General features: G+C 40.9%; 1 protein-coding gene across 1 annotated transcript in view; it reads right to left on the bottom strand.

Annotated features, from left to right (window-relative positions):
• Positions 1 to 9,571, bottom strand: part of Xrn2 (5'-3' exoribonuclease 2) — a 69,606-nt gene extending 60,035 nt beyond the window's left edge. The window contains exon 1 of the mRNA XM_034494845.2: positions 9,371 to 9,571. Coding sequence (XP_034350736.1) covers positions 9,371 to 9,445 — 75 coding nt within the window. The 5' untranslated portion in view covers positions 9,446 to 9,571. The remainder of the gene's footprint in view (positions 1 to 9,370) is intronic.
• Between the last annotated feature and the right edge of the window lie 11,013 nt (positions 9,572 to 20,584).

Raw genomic sequence — 20,584 nt, 5'->3', positions numbered from 1 at the left:
CCTGTGCTTGAGGACCCCTTTCCTCCTGCTGGCTTGCTTTATCCAGTCTTGCTATGCCCAGTCTTATTATATCTTGTCAGGGTATTTTTGGTGCCCATCCCTGGGAGGCCTTCACTTTTTTTCTGAAGGGAAACTGATCTGGGGGATATAGGGTGGAAGGGGGACAGGGGGAAGACTGCAAGGAATAGAGAGAGGGAAAACTGGTGAGGATGTAATATATAAGAATAAAGTTAAAAAGAGAGAGAGACAGACAGACAGACAGACAGACACACAGAACAAACTTGTTGTTCTTGTAGGGGACCCAGATTTGATTCCCAGCATCTAGCTCACAATTGTCTATAACCCTAGTCCCAGTGAATCTGATGCCCTTTCTGAACTCCAGAGGGCACCACACACAACCATGCAGGCAAACCACTCACTCACACACATAAAATAAAACTAAAATTTTTAAATAAATTAATAAATAGTTAAGTGCTTAGTAACTTTCAAGAGGATCTCAGTAAGACTAACCTCTTCTCAGGAAAGCAGGATAGCATAAAAGCAAAAGGTGTTAACCAAGGAAAACTCTTATCTCGGAAAATGATCATTAAACACTGAAGATGAAGTCCAGCAAGATGGCTCAGAGGGGAAAAGCCCTTGCTGCCAAGCCTGATGACTTGAGTTCAACCACAGGAATCCACATGCTAGAAGGAACTGGCCTCCATATGTATACCATGGTATTTGCCCATAGCCACCAAATAAATAAACGTAATTTAAAACATTTAGGCCAGTGAGATGGCTCAGAGGGTAAAAATATTTGCTAGGTAATCCTGGTCACATGAATTCAATCCTCAGAAGCCACATAAAGGTGGACAAAAGACCCAACTCCAAAAATTGTCCTCTGACCACCAGGTACATGCCATGGCACACAGTCACCATATTATGTTATATACACATAATAATACTGTGTGTGTATATGTCTGCCTACTTATATGTGCACCACATGCATGCAGTTACCCTTGGAGGTGATAAGAAGGCACTGGATCCCATGGAACTGGAGGTAGTACTAAACACAGGTCCTCTACAAAAGCAGCAAACTACTGAGTTATCTCTCCATCCTCCAAAATACCCGTTATTTTAAATGGCATTTCTTTGTTTTGTATGTTGAGGCCTCTGGTCCTATGTAGAGGTCAAAGGATAAACTGACAAAATGTTCTCTTCCTTCTCTTCCTACCATTTGTGTCATAGAGCTCAAGCTTAGGCTGCTGGGTTTGAGTGCCTTTACCTACTGAACATCATCACACCAACCCTCAAAATAAGAATGTCAAACAAAAAAATGTTAATAAAAGAGTATCCTTTTACTATGTAATATAAATGTGTAATAAAAGAATATCCTCCTACACACCTTAATCCCAGAATTTAGGAGGCAGGGGCAAGGCTAGTCTGGTCTACAGAATGAGTGCCAGGACATCTAGGGTTACAAAGAGAAACCCTGTCTTGAAAAAACTATAAAAACAAAACAAAGAACTAGCCTCTTTCAGTACCAAGTATATATACGGTGTACATATACAGACATAGACAAACACTGATATACATAAAAATAAAAACAAATCTAAAAAAAAAAAAAAAAAAAAAACTCAAGCCGGGCAGTGGTGTCAAACCCCATCACTTGGGAGGCAAAGACAGGCGGATTTCTGAGTTCAAGGCCAGCCTGCTCTACAGAGTGAGTTCCAGGACAGCCAGGGCTACACAGAGAAACCCTGTCTAAAAAAAAAAAAAAATTAAAAAAAAATCTCAAGTCAAATCAGACAATACAGCAAACATCTGTATTCCAGCACTTAGTTGAAACAACAGGATCCTGAGAGTTTGAGGTTAGCATTGCTTACATAGCTAGACTATGCAATAATAATAATAATAATAGAAATATCTCTATAACCTAACCCTTTCTCCATTTCAAGATCCCACAAAAAAGAATAAACCAAGCCTAAAGCAAACAAAAATAATATAAAATTAGAGTAGAAAATAATTAGAACAGGGGAAAAAGAAATCAGTGAAACTAAAAGCTAATCAAAAAGATCAATGAAACGGACAGCCTTTTATTTAACCTGAGCAAGAAAAAGACTCAAATTACTAGAATGAGACACAAAAACTTACTTTATTGACAACTTTGGAAATAAAAAATAAATTGTAAAAATACTATGAATGAATATATACCAATAAATTAGATAGGGCAAAGGAACATAGTACTAAAAAACCATAAATACCAAAAATTATTCAGGAAGACATCATCAAAATAAACCAATAATAAATGAAGAACTGAATTAGTAATTCAAAACTGATCAGAAAGAAAATTCAAGGCCAACAATGCTGAATTCTACCAAGTATGCAAAAAAAAAATTCATACCAGCTATTCATCGACCCTTGCTAACACTTCTTAGTTCATTGTACAAGACCAGTGCCATCTTAACACCAAATTCAGACAAAGTCTAACAAGAAAAAAGCTACAAGCTACAGATGAGTACTTCATACAGATGAGTACTTGGGGGGGGGGGGGGATCAATGCAAAAACCCTCAACATTAGCAAATAAAAGCCAGAAACACACACAGAGAGAGAGAGAGAGAGAGAGAGAGAGAGAGAGAGAGAGAGAGAGAGAGAGAGAACGAACGAGAACAAACACGCACGCATAGGTGCGTGTGCCATACAGGACCAAGTGAGATTTAGCCCCAGAATGCAAACTTAATTTAACCTTCAAAATTCTATATGCCTGCTTGTTTATAGGTGCTTCAAAACTCTTATACTAATACCAAAGCCAACCTGGGCTCCATAATGAGACCCCATCTCAAAAATTACCCACTAAAACACATTCCAAGAATGCTGTATTTTTTTTTTTGTAAATATGTTGTAAGTAAAAAGAAAACTTTACTGAACTGAACCCAACAATAATTTAAACAAACAAAAAAAAATCCAATACATTACCTCCAGTGTCTTCTCGAGGAATGCAAAACAGGTTTAAAACATTAAAAAAAAATGAACAAAGACTAAAACTTCATTAAGAAAACATGAGAAGAGCTCAAGTGACCTAGGCAAAAACTTAACAACAAAAAGCAGAAATTTAACGACCCCCCCTCAAAAAAAACAAGAACAAAGAAACACAAAAACCTACTAAATCCATCACTAAAATTTGAAGATTTAAGGAGCTGGAAAGATGGCTTAGAGAGTAAGACCGCTAGGCTCCCTAGAGAGCCTAGGCTTGATTCCAACCACCCACATGGTGGCTCACAAGGGTTCACACTCCAGTTCCAAGCACTCAGACTCCCTCTTCTGGTGTCTACAGTACTGCACATCCATGATGCACAGACATATGTAGAGGCTAAACAATCATAAACATAAAATTTAAAAATGTTAAAGATATTCTTTAAGACAGTAACCTGAAGATTAAGAGAATGTACTGCAAAATATTTATCAACCTAAAGAATTCTAGAAGATCTAAATAAAACTGAACATAATCTTAACTTATAATGGTCAAAATAAAAAAAGTTGGAACAGACTTCTTGCCTAAGAAGACACATAAAGAACTTGATAAAGTGTTCTATTATCATTTGTCACTAGGAAAATGCAAGTTTAAAACCACAAACCAGATGACACTGTGCTAGAATATCTAAACCTATAAACACTAACCACTAGTAATGAAGGGAAGCAACTGAGAAATTCTCATGTACAGCTGAAACAACCCACCTAATTTGAAATAGACTAGAGAACTAGCCTTTCTTGTTAAATCGTGTGCCAACCACATAGTCTCATCACTTCACTCCTAGATTGCAACACATAAATGGAAGTATGTGTTTCTATGACAAGAATATGTACACAAGTGTTCATGGGTTTCCTCTAACAGTTCCAAACTGGAAACAATACACATGTTCCTCACTGAGAGCAATAAAAAACAAATATAACACAGCCATAACCCAATATGCTACTGATCTTAAAAAGATTAGCTACACTGACTGATCCTATGCTTGCTGCAGCAATGTGTACTCAAACTGAAACAAACAGGGAGGATTAGCATGGCCCCTGTGTAAGACTGACTGCTGTTAAACCAAATTAGCCCAAAGAGAAAAGACTTAAATTGATAAAGGTAGAAATGAAAGGGGGGACATAACAAGAGATACTAAAGAAATTCAGAGGTCCATTAGAGACTACTTTGAAAACTCCATTCCAATAAACTGGAAAATCTAGAAGTGTATAAATCCTATATACATATGACTTACCAAATTTAAAATTTATGCTTCAACAGATCTATAATTTCAATGAAAGTGAAGCTGCAATAGAATCTCCTGACAAAGAAAAATCCAGACCAGGGCAGATTTCACTGTTCACTGCTAAACTCTACCAATCTTTAAATAAGAAATGGCACCAACGTTCCTCAAACTGTCCCATAAACAGAAAGGGAAGAACACTGCTAAACTCATTCTCAAAAACCAGTATCATTCCGATGATACCACAGCGAATATGAACACAACAAAACTACAAACCCGATCACTCTTCTCTGAGAACACAGACACAAAACTCTCACTAAACACTTTCAAATTGGATTCAGCAACACATTAAAAAAGATCTTAGAATCAAGTTTGTCTCATTCCAGGGACACAGGGATTATTCAACATATACAAATCTATTATCTACATAATTAGAGCAAAGTGGGAAAATCATATGATCTTCTCAGGTGCAGAAAAAAAATCTCCAAAAAAGCTCACTCCTTTATGATAAAGCCCTGAAGAAATCAGGAATAGAAGGAACATAGCTCAACATAACTAATGTCATGTATGAGCAACACAACCAATAGTAAATGGGGGCTGGGTCTCAAAAATAGGAATGTACCAAGAATGTCAACTCTATCCGTTCTTATCTACAACACAGCAGTGAAATTTCTAGCTGGAGTAACAAGGCAAGAGAAAGAGAAACTCAATACAAGTAGGAAAGAAGGAAGTAAATTACTCCTATTTGCAGACTGGATGTTCTATACTCAGAAAACTCTAAGGATGGGTTAGGCTGAAATGGCTCAGTGGGCAAACACTATCGCCATGGCCCACATTCTCATACAAAAATAATTTTAAGTATATCCTAAAAACTACCAGCTCTTAGAGTGGATAAACATTTTTTAGTGAAGTAGCATGATATAAAATCAGTATTAAAATAAAATTAGTAAAAGGGCCAGCAATATAGCTCACAGGATAAAGGTAACTACTTACAAGCCTGATGAACTGAGATTGAGCCCCACATGGGACCCACACAGCAGAAGGAGAGTCAAATTTGTTCTCTGACCTCCACAAACACACTAAGGCATGCACGTGTGAATGTACACACAACAGACAGACACAAAGTAAAGTTTTGATTTGGTTTTTTAATCAATAGAAGCCAAGAATAAGTGACTATTAAGTGTTTATCCCTAAGTGGCCATCATTATCAACTTCCACGTCACCAAGGCTCGAGGAACATCATGGAAGATGAGGCAGAAAGTGTCTTAAGTCCTAAACAGTGGCAACAGTGCTAGAAAATACAGACATCTGGATATGACATGGCCATTAATCTATGAACTCACAGAAGTTTTGTATAGCTGGGATTACATATGCAAAAACCTATACAAGATTAAGTCAGTCAACAGTCTAGGATGAAGGAGAAGGGCTCACAAAGTCCAGCCCATAGCTAGAGAAGGGAGAGACAGTTTTCTTTGGAGTGTAGCCTCCAGCATGTTTTTGGTGCTCCAGTGGATAGCCCAACACACACACACACACACACACACACACACACACACACACACAGAGAGAGAGAGAGAGAGAGAGAGAGAGAGAGAGAGAGAGAGAGAGAGAGAGGTGAACAGCACTAACTGGACTCAGTCAGTGACTCATAAGTTAAAAATATAACAAGACAAGTAGCAAACACATCCCAGCACTATGAAGGCAGATAGATCTCCTGTGAGTTAGAGGTCAGCCTGGTCTATAGAATGAGACTGTCTCAGATAACAGCAGTTTTTCTATATACAAATAATGAACATGCTAAGAAACTAGGAAAAAGACTACATTCACAATAGTTTCAAAAACAAAAGTAATCAACCACCCACCCACCTACCCCACAAAAGCCATTCTACAATAAATATGATCATGGAAGTAAAAGAACTCTATAATGAAACTTGGACACTAAGGAGATGCCTCAACAGGTAAGTGTGCTTGCTCTGTGAACATTAAGCATATCTAAGTTTGAATCCCAGGATCTGTGTATAAAAAACAAGTCACAGCTGTGTGTGCCTGTAACCCTAGAGTTGAGAGAGTAAGACAGGGAAATCTTAGAAGTTTGCTAGCCAGTTAGCTAGTTCAGTGAGAAATCCTCTCTTAAAAGAATAAGGTGAACAGTAAAAGAAGAAGATATTCAATGTCCTCCTATGCCCTCTTCATGTGCAAGCACAAGCAACCACATACCCATGTGCATGCACTGTGCACATAATTCCAAAATAAAAGATAATACAACACTGAAGAAATTGATGCAGACACTAGAAGATGAAAATCTCCCATGCTTTGGACCAGCCCAAAAGCAATCTACAGATTCCATGTAATCCATATCAACGTTGCAATGACATTCACCACAGAAAGAAAAAATTCACGTGAAAGCACAAAAAGCCAAAGTAGTCCTGAGCATAAAGAACTGCACTAGAGATGTCACTACACTCCACCTCAAGTTACACTACAGAGCCATGGTAATAAAATCAGCAAAGTTATGGACCATAAAAAAAGATGTGTAAAAAAAAAATGAGGACCCAGAAATAAAAAGCAACAGTCATCATGGATTTGGCTAAAGTGCTAAAAAAAACACACCAGTCTTTTCAAGAAACAATGCTGCAGAACTGAGTATTTACATACAAAAGAATCAAACTAGAGCTCTACCTCTTGTTCATTACAACATAAATTCAAAAAAGATCAAAGATTTTAAATATTAGACCTGAAACTCTACAACTACCAGAAGAAAATATAAGAAAAACACTTTAAGAAAAAAGCACAAGCAAGGACTCTAATTGTCCAGGAAACTTCTAGAAAAACAAGGCAAACGAGAGGGTGAAGAGACAGCTCAATGATTTGGTTCCCAATACCAACATGAGGTGGGTCACATTTGCCCGTAACTCCACCTCTAGGGGGAAATCCAAGGCACTCTTGTGGCCTCAGAAAGCACTCTTACACACACATGAATAAAAATAAATTTTAAAGAAAAAAAGATTAACAAATGGGATGCCATGAAACTAAGTCTCTGCATAAAAAAGCAACAACTGGTAATGAGAGCATACAGAATGAAAAACATCCCTGTCAGTTACTCATCTGACACACACACAATTTAACTAATAAATAAATAAGTGAAATAGCATCTTTTAAAAGATAAAGTGGCCAATAATACAATGAAAATTCCAACATCTTCATGGGAACTGGCTTTTCAACTTGGACTCATAATCACTCATGAAGAAACTAAATTTTGGGACCTACAGTGACAGAAAACTCAGATCACACAGTTCCATTTCCTAAAAGGTCAATTCAAAAGTAAAAACCAAGGATAGCTTTAAGCCAAAAGAGATAGGCTATTCAGCAAACAGTAATTCTCAGGAAGCACATTTCCAGGAAGCATACTGAAAAAAAAAAATGTTGTGAAGTAAATAGACAAAAAAGACAACTCCAAGCTGGGAGACAACTCCCAGTATGCCTGTGTGTGAGGGCCTGGAGTTTGTGGCTAAAGGAAAAATTAATACTTAAAAGAAGCACAATGAACAACAAAAAGGACTGGACAGAATGCTGATAAAATAATTTGGATGGGGAAAGGTATAAATTGTACCCAAACTAGGGGTGAAAGGGAGGGGGTAAAGGAGGAGCTAGCTCTAGTAAAAGATGAGCAGCCCAAACTATAATCACAATTTAAAACAGCCAACACCACCACTTCTCTCGCACCTTGTATGGTCAAAGGTTTGACAATCTTGAATAAGAACTAAAAAATACAAGGGACCCAAAAAGTTAAGACAGCTTGGGAGCGGGGGAAGCTAACATCAATCTTAGAAACTAGAAAATGATACTCTGTACAGGCGATTGAATTTTTGTTTGTTTTGAGAAAGGGTCTCACTATGTAAGCCTTGGTTTACTTTGAACTCTGCAGATCAGGCTGGCCTCCAAAACTCAAGCCTACCTCTCTCCCAAGTGCTAGGACTAAATGTATGTGCCACAACTTGGCACGATAAACTTTTAAAGAAGTTCTCCGTTAAATTACAAAATTTACCGTCAGATATATGGATTAGCATTAGAAAAACAGGGGTGGTGGTGAATAAATAGCTAATTCCTCTTCCATACAAAATTAAATAGCCCTGAAACCGATAAATCAAACTTAACCATATTAAGAGACAGAACCAAAACAGTTCTAAGTGTCTGTCTTTGGAGAGAAGACCGGACGGGAATGGACGGAACAAGGAACTGTGGCTTTCCCTTTGGAACACTCCCCCAGGGGAACGCAAAGTTTACCAAGGAAATAATGATTCCGCTTAGCAATTTAATCTTTGGAGAACACAAAAATACACTAGGAATGTCACCAAAACAAAGCTTTGGTTTCTTCTAAGACAGGAAGTAAGAAAGTAAATAACTTAAACAAGAGAAATAGGTTCTGGGAGAGAGGTGGTTCTAAAGCCAAAAGTGGGAGGGGACACATGTGCCCGGAACTTTTCCAATGAAGAAATTCTAATTGAGAGTACAAAGTCGAACTCGACAGAATTACGCGAACGGCAAAAGCAAAACTCAAGAATCGTTACGACTAAAAGTCTGCCTGTAAATTAGCAAACTAACACCACTCCAGAAGACAGGAAGTGAAACAGCGAGCTGGCGGGCAGTCGTACAGAGAAGCCCGCCAGGGCGACAGAACGCTCTCCTAGCCCAGTCCTTCGTAACTAGCCGCTGTCCGCGCACGGTTAACTGCAACAAATGGCCAGGCTCGGGTAGAAAACAAGCGATCCGGCCACCGGGAATGCCGAGTTCAACACAGTGAACCAACCAGTGGTCCCTACCCTGCCAACCTTGCTGCCCGCGTTAGGGGGCTGCCTAGCCAGGGCACTCCCAGCACTCCCAGGGCACTCGAGCGCAGTGAGGGCGCCGAAGAAACAAAGCCGTGGGCGGAGCCTGGGGCGCCCCGCTTAGCAGACAGGGTGCCCCGCCCAAGCCCCCACAGACCCCTACTCTACCTCACTCCGCCCAGACTGCCTCCGGAACCGCGAACCCACGAAGCGGCCCGCGAGACTGCCTGGGGCCGGCGCCCGTCCCCGAGGGCCGCGGCCTAGACGTGCCGCGCCGGGTCCCCAGTCCGGCGTACTGGCCGCCTCCTCACCTTCTCCTCCACGCAGTTGACAATAATGGACGGGTACTTGCGGCTGAGCCAGCGGAAGAACGCCGGGACTCCCATGACCAGCGGGCGGCTCGAAACAGCAGCCGGGCCAGCGGGAGAGTGTAACCAACGAGACTGGCGGGAGCGGCAGCCGCGGGCACCGGCACTTCCTCCCACGTGCGTTCAGCGACCGGAAGTTGCGTCACTCCACCGCGGGGGAAGCAGGGAAAGGAGCTTGGTTAAGTGGGAGTTGGTTTAGACTGCACAAGTTGTCTGCGGTTTGGGTGAGCTGTAGGGCTGGGTGTTAAGACCTTGCGCGCCGCGCCCTCCGGTAAAACCTTTGAGAGCAGGACTCCAGGCTAACGCCTTCTCCCGCAGAAGTCCCCAGAGCGCTGGCCACAGTAGGCCCGCGGCAGCAGGTTCTTGCTTGTATGGTCCGGACTTTGGAAAGGCGTGGTCTATCCGACTTCCTTTCTCACAATCAGTCTTGAGCTGAAAAGAACGGTCTACACTCTAGATTCCATTTCCTGGCTTCTCTCATTTTTATGCTACTGTGAAAAAGCATCGTAAAGTTTTGTAATTTTTAAAAAACCTGCAGAAGCAACTTTTCAAAATGCGTTTAAGATTTATTTTTAGTTGTGCGAATGTGTGTATATCTATCTACACGTGCCTATGTGAACGATTGCTGGTACCTGTGGAGGCCAGAGGCATCGGATCCCCTGGAGCTGGAGTTACAAACAGCTATAATCAGCCTGCTGCGGCTGCCAGGAGTCAAACTTTACTCCTTTGGAAAAGCAGCATGAACGCTTTACTGCTAAGCCCGACGAGTCACTTTAAATAGTTGCAGAATCTAACCAGAATTTGGTGTTAAACAACGTTGTCGCTTTGCTCAGTGTATCAACATTTGCTAATATCACGTTCTAGCATTTATTGAGTGCCCCTGATGTGCTAAGGCAAGGAACTAGATAATTACCTTATTTATTTACCAATTGTGCTGGCTGGCTGTGTCATGCTGGTGACTCCAGTGTGAAAGTATTCTCCAAACAGAAAAGACAGTTTATTAGATTCAGTGCATGCAGCGGGCAAGAAAGTTAAAGCTGGAAGGGCCTGTTTTTGCAGAGGCATATTTCTATGTGGGCAGTTAACAGCCTGGCTGGCCTTAAGGCAGTGATTGTTTGCCTGAGTCAGACACAGTGTAACAACTCCACCCATCCTGTGGTCTTGCTGTACCTTTTTGTTGTTGGTTTTGTTTTTTGTTTTTTGTTTTTTTTTTTTTTAACAGATAAAGTCAGGTTGTCAAAGAGTTAAAAACGCCTGCTTATTCATACTGCTTGTATTTCACTTCAAGCAAGAATCATTTAATCCTCAGTTATCAAACCAACATGATATTTTTATCCCTTGTTTTCTGGTAGCTTCAAATGTGTTCTGACATATCCCCCACCCCCCTCAGCATATGAAAGAAAAGGTCTTGAAAGAGGAGGTATCTGTACCCATTTGCTCAAGCTTGAAATCTCTCTTCCCTGAATCCCCTTTGGCCTGACAAATCACACTCAATCACAAATGCTCACCTTAGGAGGCCTCTGTAAAGTGTTTCTCTGCTACCTGTCAGTAAATGTTGCCCCTTCCCCAATGGTTTAATGACTTCATTTAAATGCTAGTGTGGAACTTAGGTAGTTAGCCTATGTTTAATTTTAAGAATAGTTTTAGAGAGAGATGTTCTAGAATATTATTTCTATGATGAAATTTCCCAATTTAATTGGAAATAGCCCCTGAAGAGTCCTCTGGAATGTACTATATTCTTATATAAACACAAATTCATAGGCAGTTGGGTAGGAGCAGGCATCTTGCTACATTGAGCCCTCCCAGAATTCATCACAAATGGTTTTGAATGTTGAAATGTTAAAAAAAAAAAAAAAAAGTCAAAGCTGTATAAGATGGTAAGTATAGAAACTTCTTGGTCTGACAAAGAGGCACACACCAGTAATCCTAGCACTGAAGTGGATGAAGAGGCAGGAGAATAGCCTGGGTCAAAAAACAAAGGAAACATACAGAAACATATGCTATACTACAATATTAGGCTGGAACCCCCTGTTCATCCCCCAGCACAAGCTGGGAAACCCCATTTGCTCTCCTTCCCCACTTCTAGTCCCTCCCACACAGAAAAATATTCCCACACCCACTTGGAAAGAACTCTGGGCTAACAAGTCACCACTCTTTGTCTCCATGTTTCTGACAACTCACCCAAGAGTGCCTGCCCAGGGACTCAGTTTTTGACCATATGTGGACACAATCCCAGCTCCTAATTCACAGCATCATTCAGTGCCCAAGACTCATAAAAATACCCTTTCTTTAGCCTAGATACTTGACTTCACTGACCTCCACCTATGAAACCAGTGAACCCACCTGAGAGCTGCCTCCTAGTAAACTGCCTTTAGCTACTTTGAACATGGTCTAATCTGGCCCATATCTGCATCACTGAGGGAGAGAAAAAAACCTGTCATCCAATAGGAGCAACAAGTCTAAGTCTGGTTCCAGGGGGTTTTGAGCTTAAAAACCTCTCTTCTTGAGAAATGTGGTTTGTATGAGATGTCCCCCATAGTCTCAGACATTTGAATGCTTGGTCCCCAGTTGGTGGCCATTTTTGGAGAGGTAGGAGGTTGTGACCTTGTTGAAGTGCATGTGTTACTGGAAGTGGGCTTTGAGAGTTTTAAAAGCGAGACACCATTCACAGTTTGCTCTCTGCTTCTTGCTTGCAGTTTAAGGCGGGAGCTCTCAGCTTTCTGTACCAGCTGCCATGCTTCCCAACCTTGATGGTGATAGATTCTTCTTCTTTTGGAACTGAAAGCTCAAATAAACCCTCCTATAAACTGCCTTGGTCATGGTATTGTATCACAGCAATAGAGAAGTAACTAAAACAATAAGTTTGTTGATTACATGATCCTCTACCACCATCCCCAACACACACACACACACACACACACACAAACACAGTGCTAAACTATTTTGGGTAAGTTCCTGCCTATTGTAAAGACTTGTCCTAATAAGTCAGTTACAAAATTTAGGGAAGTATTCAGCCCAATCAATTGCATAGTGAAATGATTTACATAGACGAGGTTAAAAAATTTGACATTCAGGTGCTCAGCAGTTAAGAGCACTCAACTGCCCTTGCAGAGGACCTGGGTTCAGTTCCCAACACCCACATACATGATGGCTCACAACCATCCATGATTTTAGTTTCAGGGGTCCTCTTTGGACTTTCTCAGGCACAAGGTCTGTACATGGTGTACAAACATAATACATGGGCAAAACATGCATATTCATAAAACAATAAATAAATAAATTTCTTTAAAATTTGGATGTTTGGCACTCAGGAAAAAAAATAAAGAGGTAGAACTCAGACGGTGGCAGGAGGGGATGAATTAAGCCTTGTAGCACTTTCTTCAACCCAGTGTGTCCTATGAAGTCTTTTAATATTCAAGCTTGAATTTGTCTTATATAAATTAAAGAAGAGAGCCGGCCAGTGGTGGCACAAGCCTTTAATCCCAGCACTTGGGAGGCAGAGGCAGGAGGATTTCTGAGTTCGAGGCCAGCCTGGTCTACAGAATGAGTTCCAGGACAGCCAGGACTACACAGAGAAACCCTGTCTCGGAAAAAAAAAAAATTAAGGAAGAGACCGAGTCTGGTGTTGGGTCACTGTGGTCTGGAATCACAAGTGTGGGCAATGAACAGCTCAAGAACGGGAGATGTTATGAGAGTTTGTGTTGGAAACTCACAGGAATGTTGAACCAAACTGTAGACTTCTACAGACTTAGAAGCCAGAGGATCTGAAACATGTTCACCAAGATTTCATGGGCCAGAGGAAAGCTTTCAGCTTTACATTCATGTAAAGGATAAGTGTTCATTTTTTATTATACCGTGTAAATCTAAACTACCATGAAAATATACTTTTCATAATATGACTCAATAAAGGCAACTCTTTTTAAAAAGCTATTGATTCTTTTGCTGACAACCATGGTCTGGGCTGCCACCTGAGGCCTGGGATGAATTTCAATTGGTGTATCCCAGTCACACACATCTCCTTATCCCTCAGTATCTGCCCTCCACCCTTCCTTGCAGCATCCTCCCCAAAATAAAATCTAATCATCATCATCATCTTGTTATGGAAGCTGTAGTGTATCACAGTATGCTCCACAGAATATTCTTTTGTCCACGTATCTTTACTTGCAAATGTTTATTGCAATGACTCATTGGTCTGATTTGAAGCCTTTGGCTTCTACTACACTATCAGTACTGGATCCTCCCCTGGAAGCCTCTTGGATATCCTGTTGTTGCCCTATGTCATGGAGATTCTGCATCTTTGGATCTCCAGGACTGGCTCCTTCATATGCTCCAGCAGTTCATAGATGGAGTAAATACTGGGGTGAGCCAACTCAAATTCCTGGATCTGGGCCTCCATGGTAGCTGAGTTGGTCATTCCTGACAGCTCTCCCATACAAACAACATCAGGGAGAGATCTCCATACTGCCCTGGCTAGCTCACCCAATGCAAGGCTAGCAAGGGGGCAGGGCCATCTTTCCTGCCTGTCACAGGCTTAGAGGAGCAAGGTCAGGGAGGGCATCTCTCCTTTGCCCACATCACCCAGCAGATGAATAGCAGGGCCAAATCTCCTGAGCTCATGGCCTCAGGGTTGACCCACCACCACCCTACTGCCAATAGAGCCAGCTCTACTGTGCTACCCAGATGTGATACAGGGCTGGCTCTCCTGAGTGCTGCAGCCAGTGAGGAGTGGTGCCAGCTCTACACAGGCCATGAACATCAACATGGTCCCAGGTAGCAGCCCCAACCAAGAATGTCAGCAAGGCCTTTGGTGATAATATGAGTCACAGCCATCAACACAGACCCCTGCTGCTGCATGGCCACAGACTCAGACCTGGCCCTCAGTAGCAGCACGGACCAGGACTTCATTGTGTCTCCTGCTACTGGTGGGCCTTCAGGTCAAAGGAAACTCTTTTATTATATTGGTTTATTTGTTTGAGGCAGGGTACATGGCATAATGAATGTGTGGAGGTCAAAGGACAAAGGACAAATTCTCCTACCATAAGGGGCCCTGGATTCAAATTTGGGTCTTCAGTCTTGGCAACAAGCTCCTCTACTGGATGGGTCACCTCACTGGCCTAGTAAGGGCAGCTCTTAAAAACAGTTATACTAGATGAAAAACTACCACAGTATATGTCAGAACAACATGAACACTCCTGCTTTTCAGGGCATTGTGTAGTGAAGCTGGCGCAAAGCCAAATCTGGAAAGATAGGTTGCTGAGCTCTCTGGAGGTAGGGTGGGGAGATGGGGTGGGAAACAGACCCCCCCCAAAGGTTCAAAAACATTTAAAAATTCATTTTAATTCTCGTTAACATTGTAGTTATCATAGGGAATATTGTGTTTGGTTTTCCTATTATTGGTGTCTAAATTATTTCGTGCTTTCTTTCTTTCTTGATCCTTACCAGTTTTGCCCAGTTTATATCTCCACAGTACACTCTTCTTTGTCAGTCTCAACCAACCCAGGCTGGCCACAAAATCTCTTTGTTGCCAAGCGTGACCTTGAACTTCTGTTCTTCCTCAAGTGGACATATGCCACCATGCCCAGCTGAAATATGCTTGTTTTTCCTTAAGATGTAAAACTGTAATGTAATTGTGTGTATGTGGGAGAGGTGTGGACATGTGACTATCCTCATACCCTGGAGCTGACTTATCGGATCTTGTGAGCTGCCTGATGTGAGTGGTGGGAACCAAACTTGGATCTTCTGTGCTCCTTTCAACCCCTCTGTCAACTCCCCCAGGCCCTAGCTGAAGTTAATTGTCTTTTTTTTTTTTTTCAGTTTCACAGTTTCAAAAGGCCAAGATCAAGATGTTAACTGGTACTGTCTCTGTGGCCTCATCCTGGATCTTCCTATGGCTTCACGTCATTGTCCTTCTTGTGTGTCTCAGTCCAATTCAGGAGCTTTTTGAAAGATTAAAAAAAAATATATGGCTGTATAACTCAGGCAAACCTCAAACCCCAAATCCTCTTCCATCAGCCACCTCCAATTGCTAGAACGACATGTGTGCTCTACCTCACCTGCTGCCAAACTTCCCCTTCTATCAGGGTGGCCAAACATAAAGGCTTAAAACCTAAAGGTTCTATCTTCAAATACATTCGCATTCTGAGATGCTGGAGGTTAACAGCATTGACAAACAGTTTTTCTCTTCTTGGACTCTTTTTATTTGTTGAGATAGTACTCCCAGGTTGGCTTTGAACTTGAAATCCTGGGTGTTAGGATTAAAGGACTGTGCCACCATGTCAGCCTTTGTTTTTCAATTTCTCCTCTTTTTTTTCCAGTTGATATTTCATCTTTAGAACTATATATTTCAGAAGAAAACATCTTTGCCTTCTTGGTCTTCAGAGTAGGAACCAAGACTCTGTTCCTAATGACTCTATGTCTGGTGGTGCACAGCACCTCTGAACAGTGACTCAGTTCAAGTATGAAATGAACCTTTGTCTGTTAGGTCATATCATGACTTTGGAATTAGAGACATTCTTGCTGGGTATAAAGTGCTAGTGTCCCCATCACTTTTCCCTCCTCAGTTAATCTACTCAGGAATCAGCCTCACAGACAGTCCAGGAGGTATATTGTCTAGATCATCAGTTTTCAACCTGTGGGTTGCATCCGGCACAGGGGTCAGATATCAGATACCTACATTATGATTCATAACAGTACCAAAATTACAATTATGAAGTAGCAATGAAATAACTTTGTGGTTGGGGGGCCACCACAACATGAGGAACTATATTTAAGGGTCACAGCATAAGGAAGGTTGAGAACAACTGATCTAGATGAATTTAAATCTAGTCAAGGTGACAATGAAGATTAACCATCATAATTGCCAAGTGTATTTCAAAGACAAAAGTAAAAATGACCTTGGTGAGTAAGTATTCAGAACATGTTTGTTTCTATACAATTATATCTTATTGACCTTTACAATGTAGCTCAGGAAAACAAGGACAAGAAGTGTAATACAGAAATGTATATAATTTTTAAAATGCATCTTAAAGCTCCAATAAGTATACACTGATACATATAGTCAGAAAGATTATTTACTTCTAAGGTTCCACTGTTTATGGTCACATCTTAAGTCAACTGAAACCATGTAGCATCCTCAGTTATAAAAACATAACAATGAGTAATGTAGTAGTAGCTTGAATATGCTTGGCCCAGGGAGTGGCAGTATTAGGAGGTATGGCCTTGTTGGAGTAGGTGTGGCCTTGTTGGAGGAAGTGTGTCACTATGTGGGTGGGCTTTGAGACCCTCCTCTTAGCTGCCTGGAATTCAGTCTTCTCCTGTCTGCCATTGGAACAAGATGTGGAAATCTCAGCCCAGGGAATGGCACTATTAGAAGGTGTGGCCTTGTTGGAGTAGGTGTATCACTGTGGGTGTGGGCTTTAAGACCCTCATCCTAGCTGCCTGAAAGCCAGTATTCTGCTAGCAGCCTTCAGATGAAGATGTAGAACTCTTGACTCCTCCAGCCTCACAGCTGCCTGGACGCTGCCACGCTCCTGACATAATGATAATGGACTGAACCTCAGAACCTGTAAGCCCCAGTTAAATGTTTTCCTTTATAAGAGTTGCCTTGGTCATGGTGTCTATTCACAGCAAAGGAAACCCTAACTAAAAAGTCTAATGTTTATGAGAAATATTCTTTCGTGAAGTAATCTGGCACTTACAACTAAGCAGACTACATTTCTGGGATCACCTTAAAGCCTTTTTGCTAACCATTCTCTAGATTTCTCTGACAGTGAGAATACTCTTTTTGCAAAACATTTGTATTCTTTAGCTGCTTTGAGAAATGATGCTGTATATATAGATATAGGTACCTGTTACTACTGATACATTTAGCAAGTTGGGCTACATGTACTGGGTTTTAGAGAGAAAGATATGATAAAACCCAGGAGCCTAAATCCATACTTGGTACTGCATAGATTCAGAGGACAAATCCTATACTTGAGTCTAAACTATAACCTAAGTGATTGGAGCCTGCTACAGCATGATTTGCTTGTTTGTAAAGCAGGTACAAGATGTCCTACATCCAGTACAATGAAAGGAGCCTACTCTAATTCTTTCTGTAATATGACATTTGAGGAAATTCTGGCAGATTTCCATTTGAGGCCACAGGTTGTATTTTCTCTTAAAGTGAGACGGGAAGTTGACAGAAGTCACATATTCCTAAGAGTGAGCAGTGTAATTCCCTGCGGTACAAATGGAAGAGTCTCGACGGAAAAGACCTCGGTTAAAGGATAATCAGGTGTAAAGCACTCTGAGAAATGTCTAAGGTAAGACCTCAACCCTACAAGCTGATAAGCCAGCCCTGACTTTTATTTAGTGACATGAGTGACATTTATCTGCCTTTCACTAGAACATCTAATCCACTTGTCAAGGTGTGTCTTTAAATGGAGACCTGATTTCTGGTCAGAGTTGGCAGGCTTCGAATACAAATGTGACTGCCCTGGCTGAAATTCCTTATTGGAAAAGAGAGAGAGAGAGAGAGAGAGAGAGAGAGAGAGAGAGAGAGAGAGAGAGAACATGGAGACGCAAAATCCTCACTCAAACCCTTACAACTGCAGCACCGCTTTGCCTCTAAAAGACATCCCCTGAAGAGATTCTTGCCGCTGCTGTGCCTGCTTTATGTTCTGCCAATTAAACAAAATTAATGACTAAAGTGTTTAACAAATCTCAGTGCTCCCTCCTTGGTCTCTAAGTAGAATCCTAGAGTTATGGCTTCTTCTCCTTGCTTCCAAATTATCTACCCAGACCAGTTTTGGAAACTGAAAATCATGATGGCTGAAGAACATCTAGACCTGCCTAGTTCAGTGTGAAGAATCTATGAGATCCAGGGTCCAATGTCAGCGTAAGGAGCTTGTGTTCCAAGTGCATATGTAAACATAAATACATTTGAAGTTAAGTAATACTAAGAAATTTGTAAAGGAGGAGGCTGTAAATATTTACAGATAAACAGAACTTAGTATACGAGATCAAAAGAGAGGAAAAAAGGGCCTGGCATGAGTGCCAACTTGGTAGAGGAAGGAGGACATGAAATAGGTCTTCATGGAGTAGTAAGATAAATAAGACCTCCCTTAAAATAATGTCTCACTGGGTGCAGTGGCTCACACTTTTAATCCCAGCACTCAGGAGGCAGACAGTTGGATCTCTGTGAGGTAGAGGCCAGCCTGGTCTACAAAGTAAGTCCGGGACAGCCAGGACTTGTTACATAGAGAAACCCTGTCTCAAAAATAAAATAAAATAATAAATAATAAATAAAAATAAAATAACATAACATAAAAATAAATAATAAATAAATAAAATGATGTCTTATTAACTATAAGAAATAACGTTCTTTCTCCCCCATCTTCCTCTGCCCACACTCCCCTTTTCTCTTTCTTTCCTCTGCTTCTTATCCCATATGTTTTGTTGACCACTTAATTCATTCTGTCCATGTCATGAGTTTGTCTAGCCTCATCCTAAATCGTGACACCTCACCAAAGTCTCCTCTGTTGGTTTTGTTTTGAAACAGGGTCTCACTCAGAGTCCCAGGTTGGCTTAAAACTCAGTCATCTTTCTATTTCAGCCTCCCAAATGCTAGGATTACAGACCTGAGCAATCAGGTCTAGCTGGAAAGTTTCCTCTGTTTCCTCTTGTTGTTTGTTTAAATATATTATTTTAATTAGGTGTGTGTGTGTGTGTGTGTGTGTGTGTGTGTGTGTGTGTGTAGGTATGTGTGTGTGTGTAGGTGTGTACACAAATGTTGGTACTCCAGGACGCCAGAGATACTGGATCCTACTGAAGCTCTATTCACAACTTCCTGATGTGAGTACTGGGATCTAAACTTGTGTACTCTGGAAGACCAGTACTTGTGTTAAGTTCTGAACTATCCAGCTTGTTTTCTTTTGTTGTTACGATAGAGACTCACTATATATCTCTGGCCTGGAACTTATTACATATGTCAGGCTGGCTTTAAATTCACAGACTCTGCCTGCCTCTGCCTCTGAGTGCTACAATTAAAGATGTGAACCACCATAGCTGAGCCCTGTCTCTTCTTTACCTAGGCAGCTGTCTGTATCTCCAGCTTTAGGGAACCCAGTACCCTCTTTTGGCCCATAAGTATACGCATGAACATAGTGCACAGACAAACACACAGGCAAAACACACATACACAAAAATTAAAAACAAATACATCTTTTAAAAAAAGAGGTACATGCATTGCTTAAGTATAGTTACACACATTAAAATGTGTTTAATGTAGGGCTCAGTAACTTTGAGACATGACATGCATATACTTGGAAGTCATCACGAATCAGATGTAAAATAATCCCATCTCTCCACAAATGTGCCCTGAGCTCTCTGCTCACTCCTGAAATGGAGCAATCACTGAGCCGAGTTTTGTGGTGTGGATTAGGTTTTTTGTTTTTTTGTTTTTTAATTTCTAGATTTTAATCTAAAAGAAATAATCAAAGACTTAGTCTTTGTCTGGCTTATTTTAACTGTGTGATGTTTTTGAAATCCATCTGTAATTGTATGAATCAGTTTTATATTTTAATTGTTGTGTGGCATGCCTGAAGTTGTTTTCACATAGCCTGATAGGGAGTTTCTTTTCTGTTTCTGTGATTTAAACAAACAAACAAACAAACAAACAAACAAACAAGTCAGGTTGACAAATCTAACCATAAAATGAAGGCTTGGGGTATTTCTAGTTTTGTGGAGTAAAACTTTTATTAGGGAAACTAAGGTTTCCTTTTGGGCTTTTAGTCTCATTAATTAAAAAAAAAAAAAAAAGGTTTATAACTAACTTAGAAGAAAATTCGGGGACAAATTTATTAGCCTTCCAGAGAAAAACAACAGATTCTGCACACTCTAGATCTTGGCAGCTGTCTGGAGGAGGAGGATGGAGGAGGGAAAGTGAAGAAGACACTTTTTCCAGTGGAGATTGACAAGCAACTGCACAGCACAACAGGAGGGGAGAGGGCTTCAGATAAAGTATGAGAAGGACAAGAGAGCTTGAGAAAGCATGTTTGGGCTTTTGGCTGGTATCCCAAAGAAAAAGAGATAAAAGAAAAAGAAAAACTTTAAACAGTCAGACTTTGCAGTGCTACACTGATAGAAGCTCTGCCAGCAACTGCACGGAGGAAGAGG

Source organism: Arvicanthis niloticus, chromosome 2 (genome assembly GCF_011762505.2).
Source record: "Arvicanthis niloticus isolate mArvNil1 chromosome 2, mArvNil1.pat.X, whole genome shotgun sequence".
NCBI classification, from domain to species: domain Eukaryota; kingdom Metazoa; phylum Chordata; class Mammalia; order Rodentia; family Muridae; genus Arvicanthis; species Arvicanthis niloticus.
This window is presented reverse-complemented; position numbering and strand designations above follow the sequence as displayed.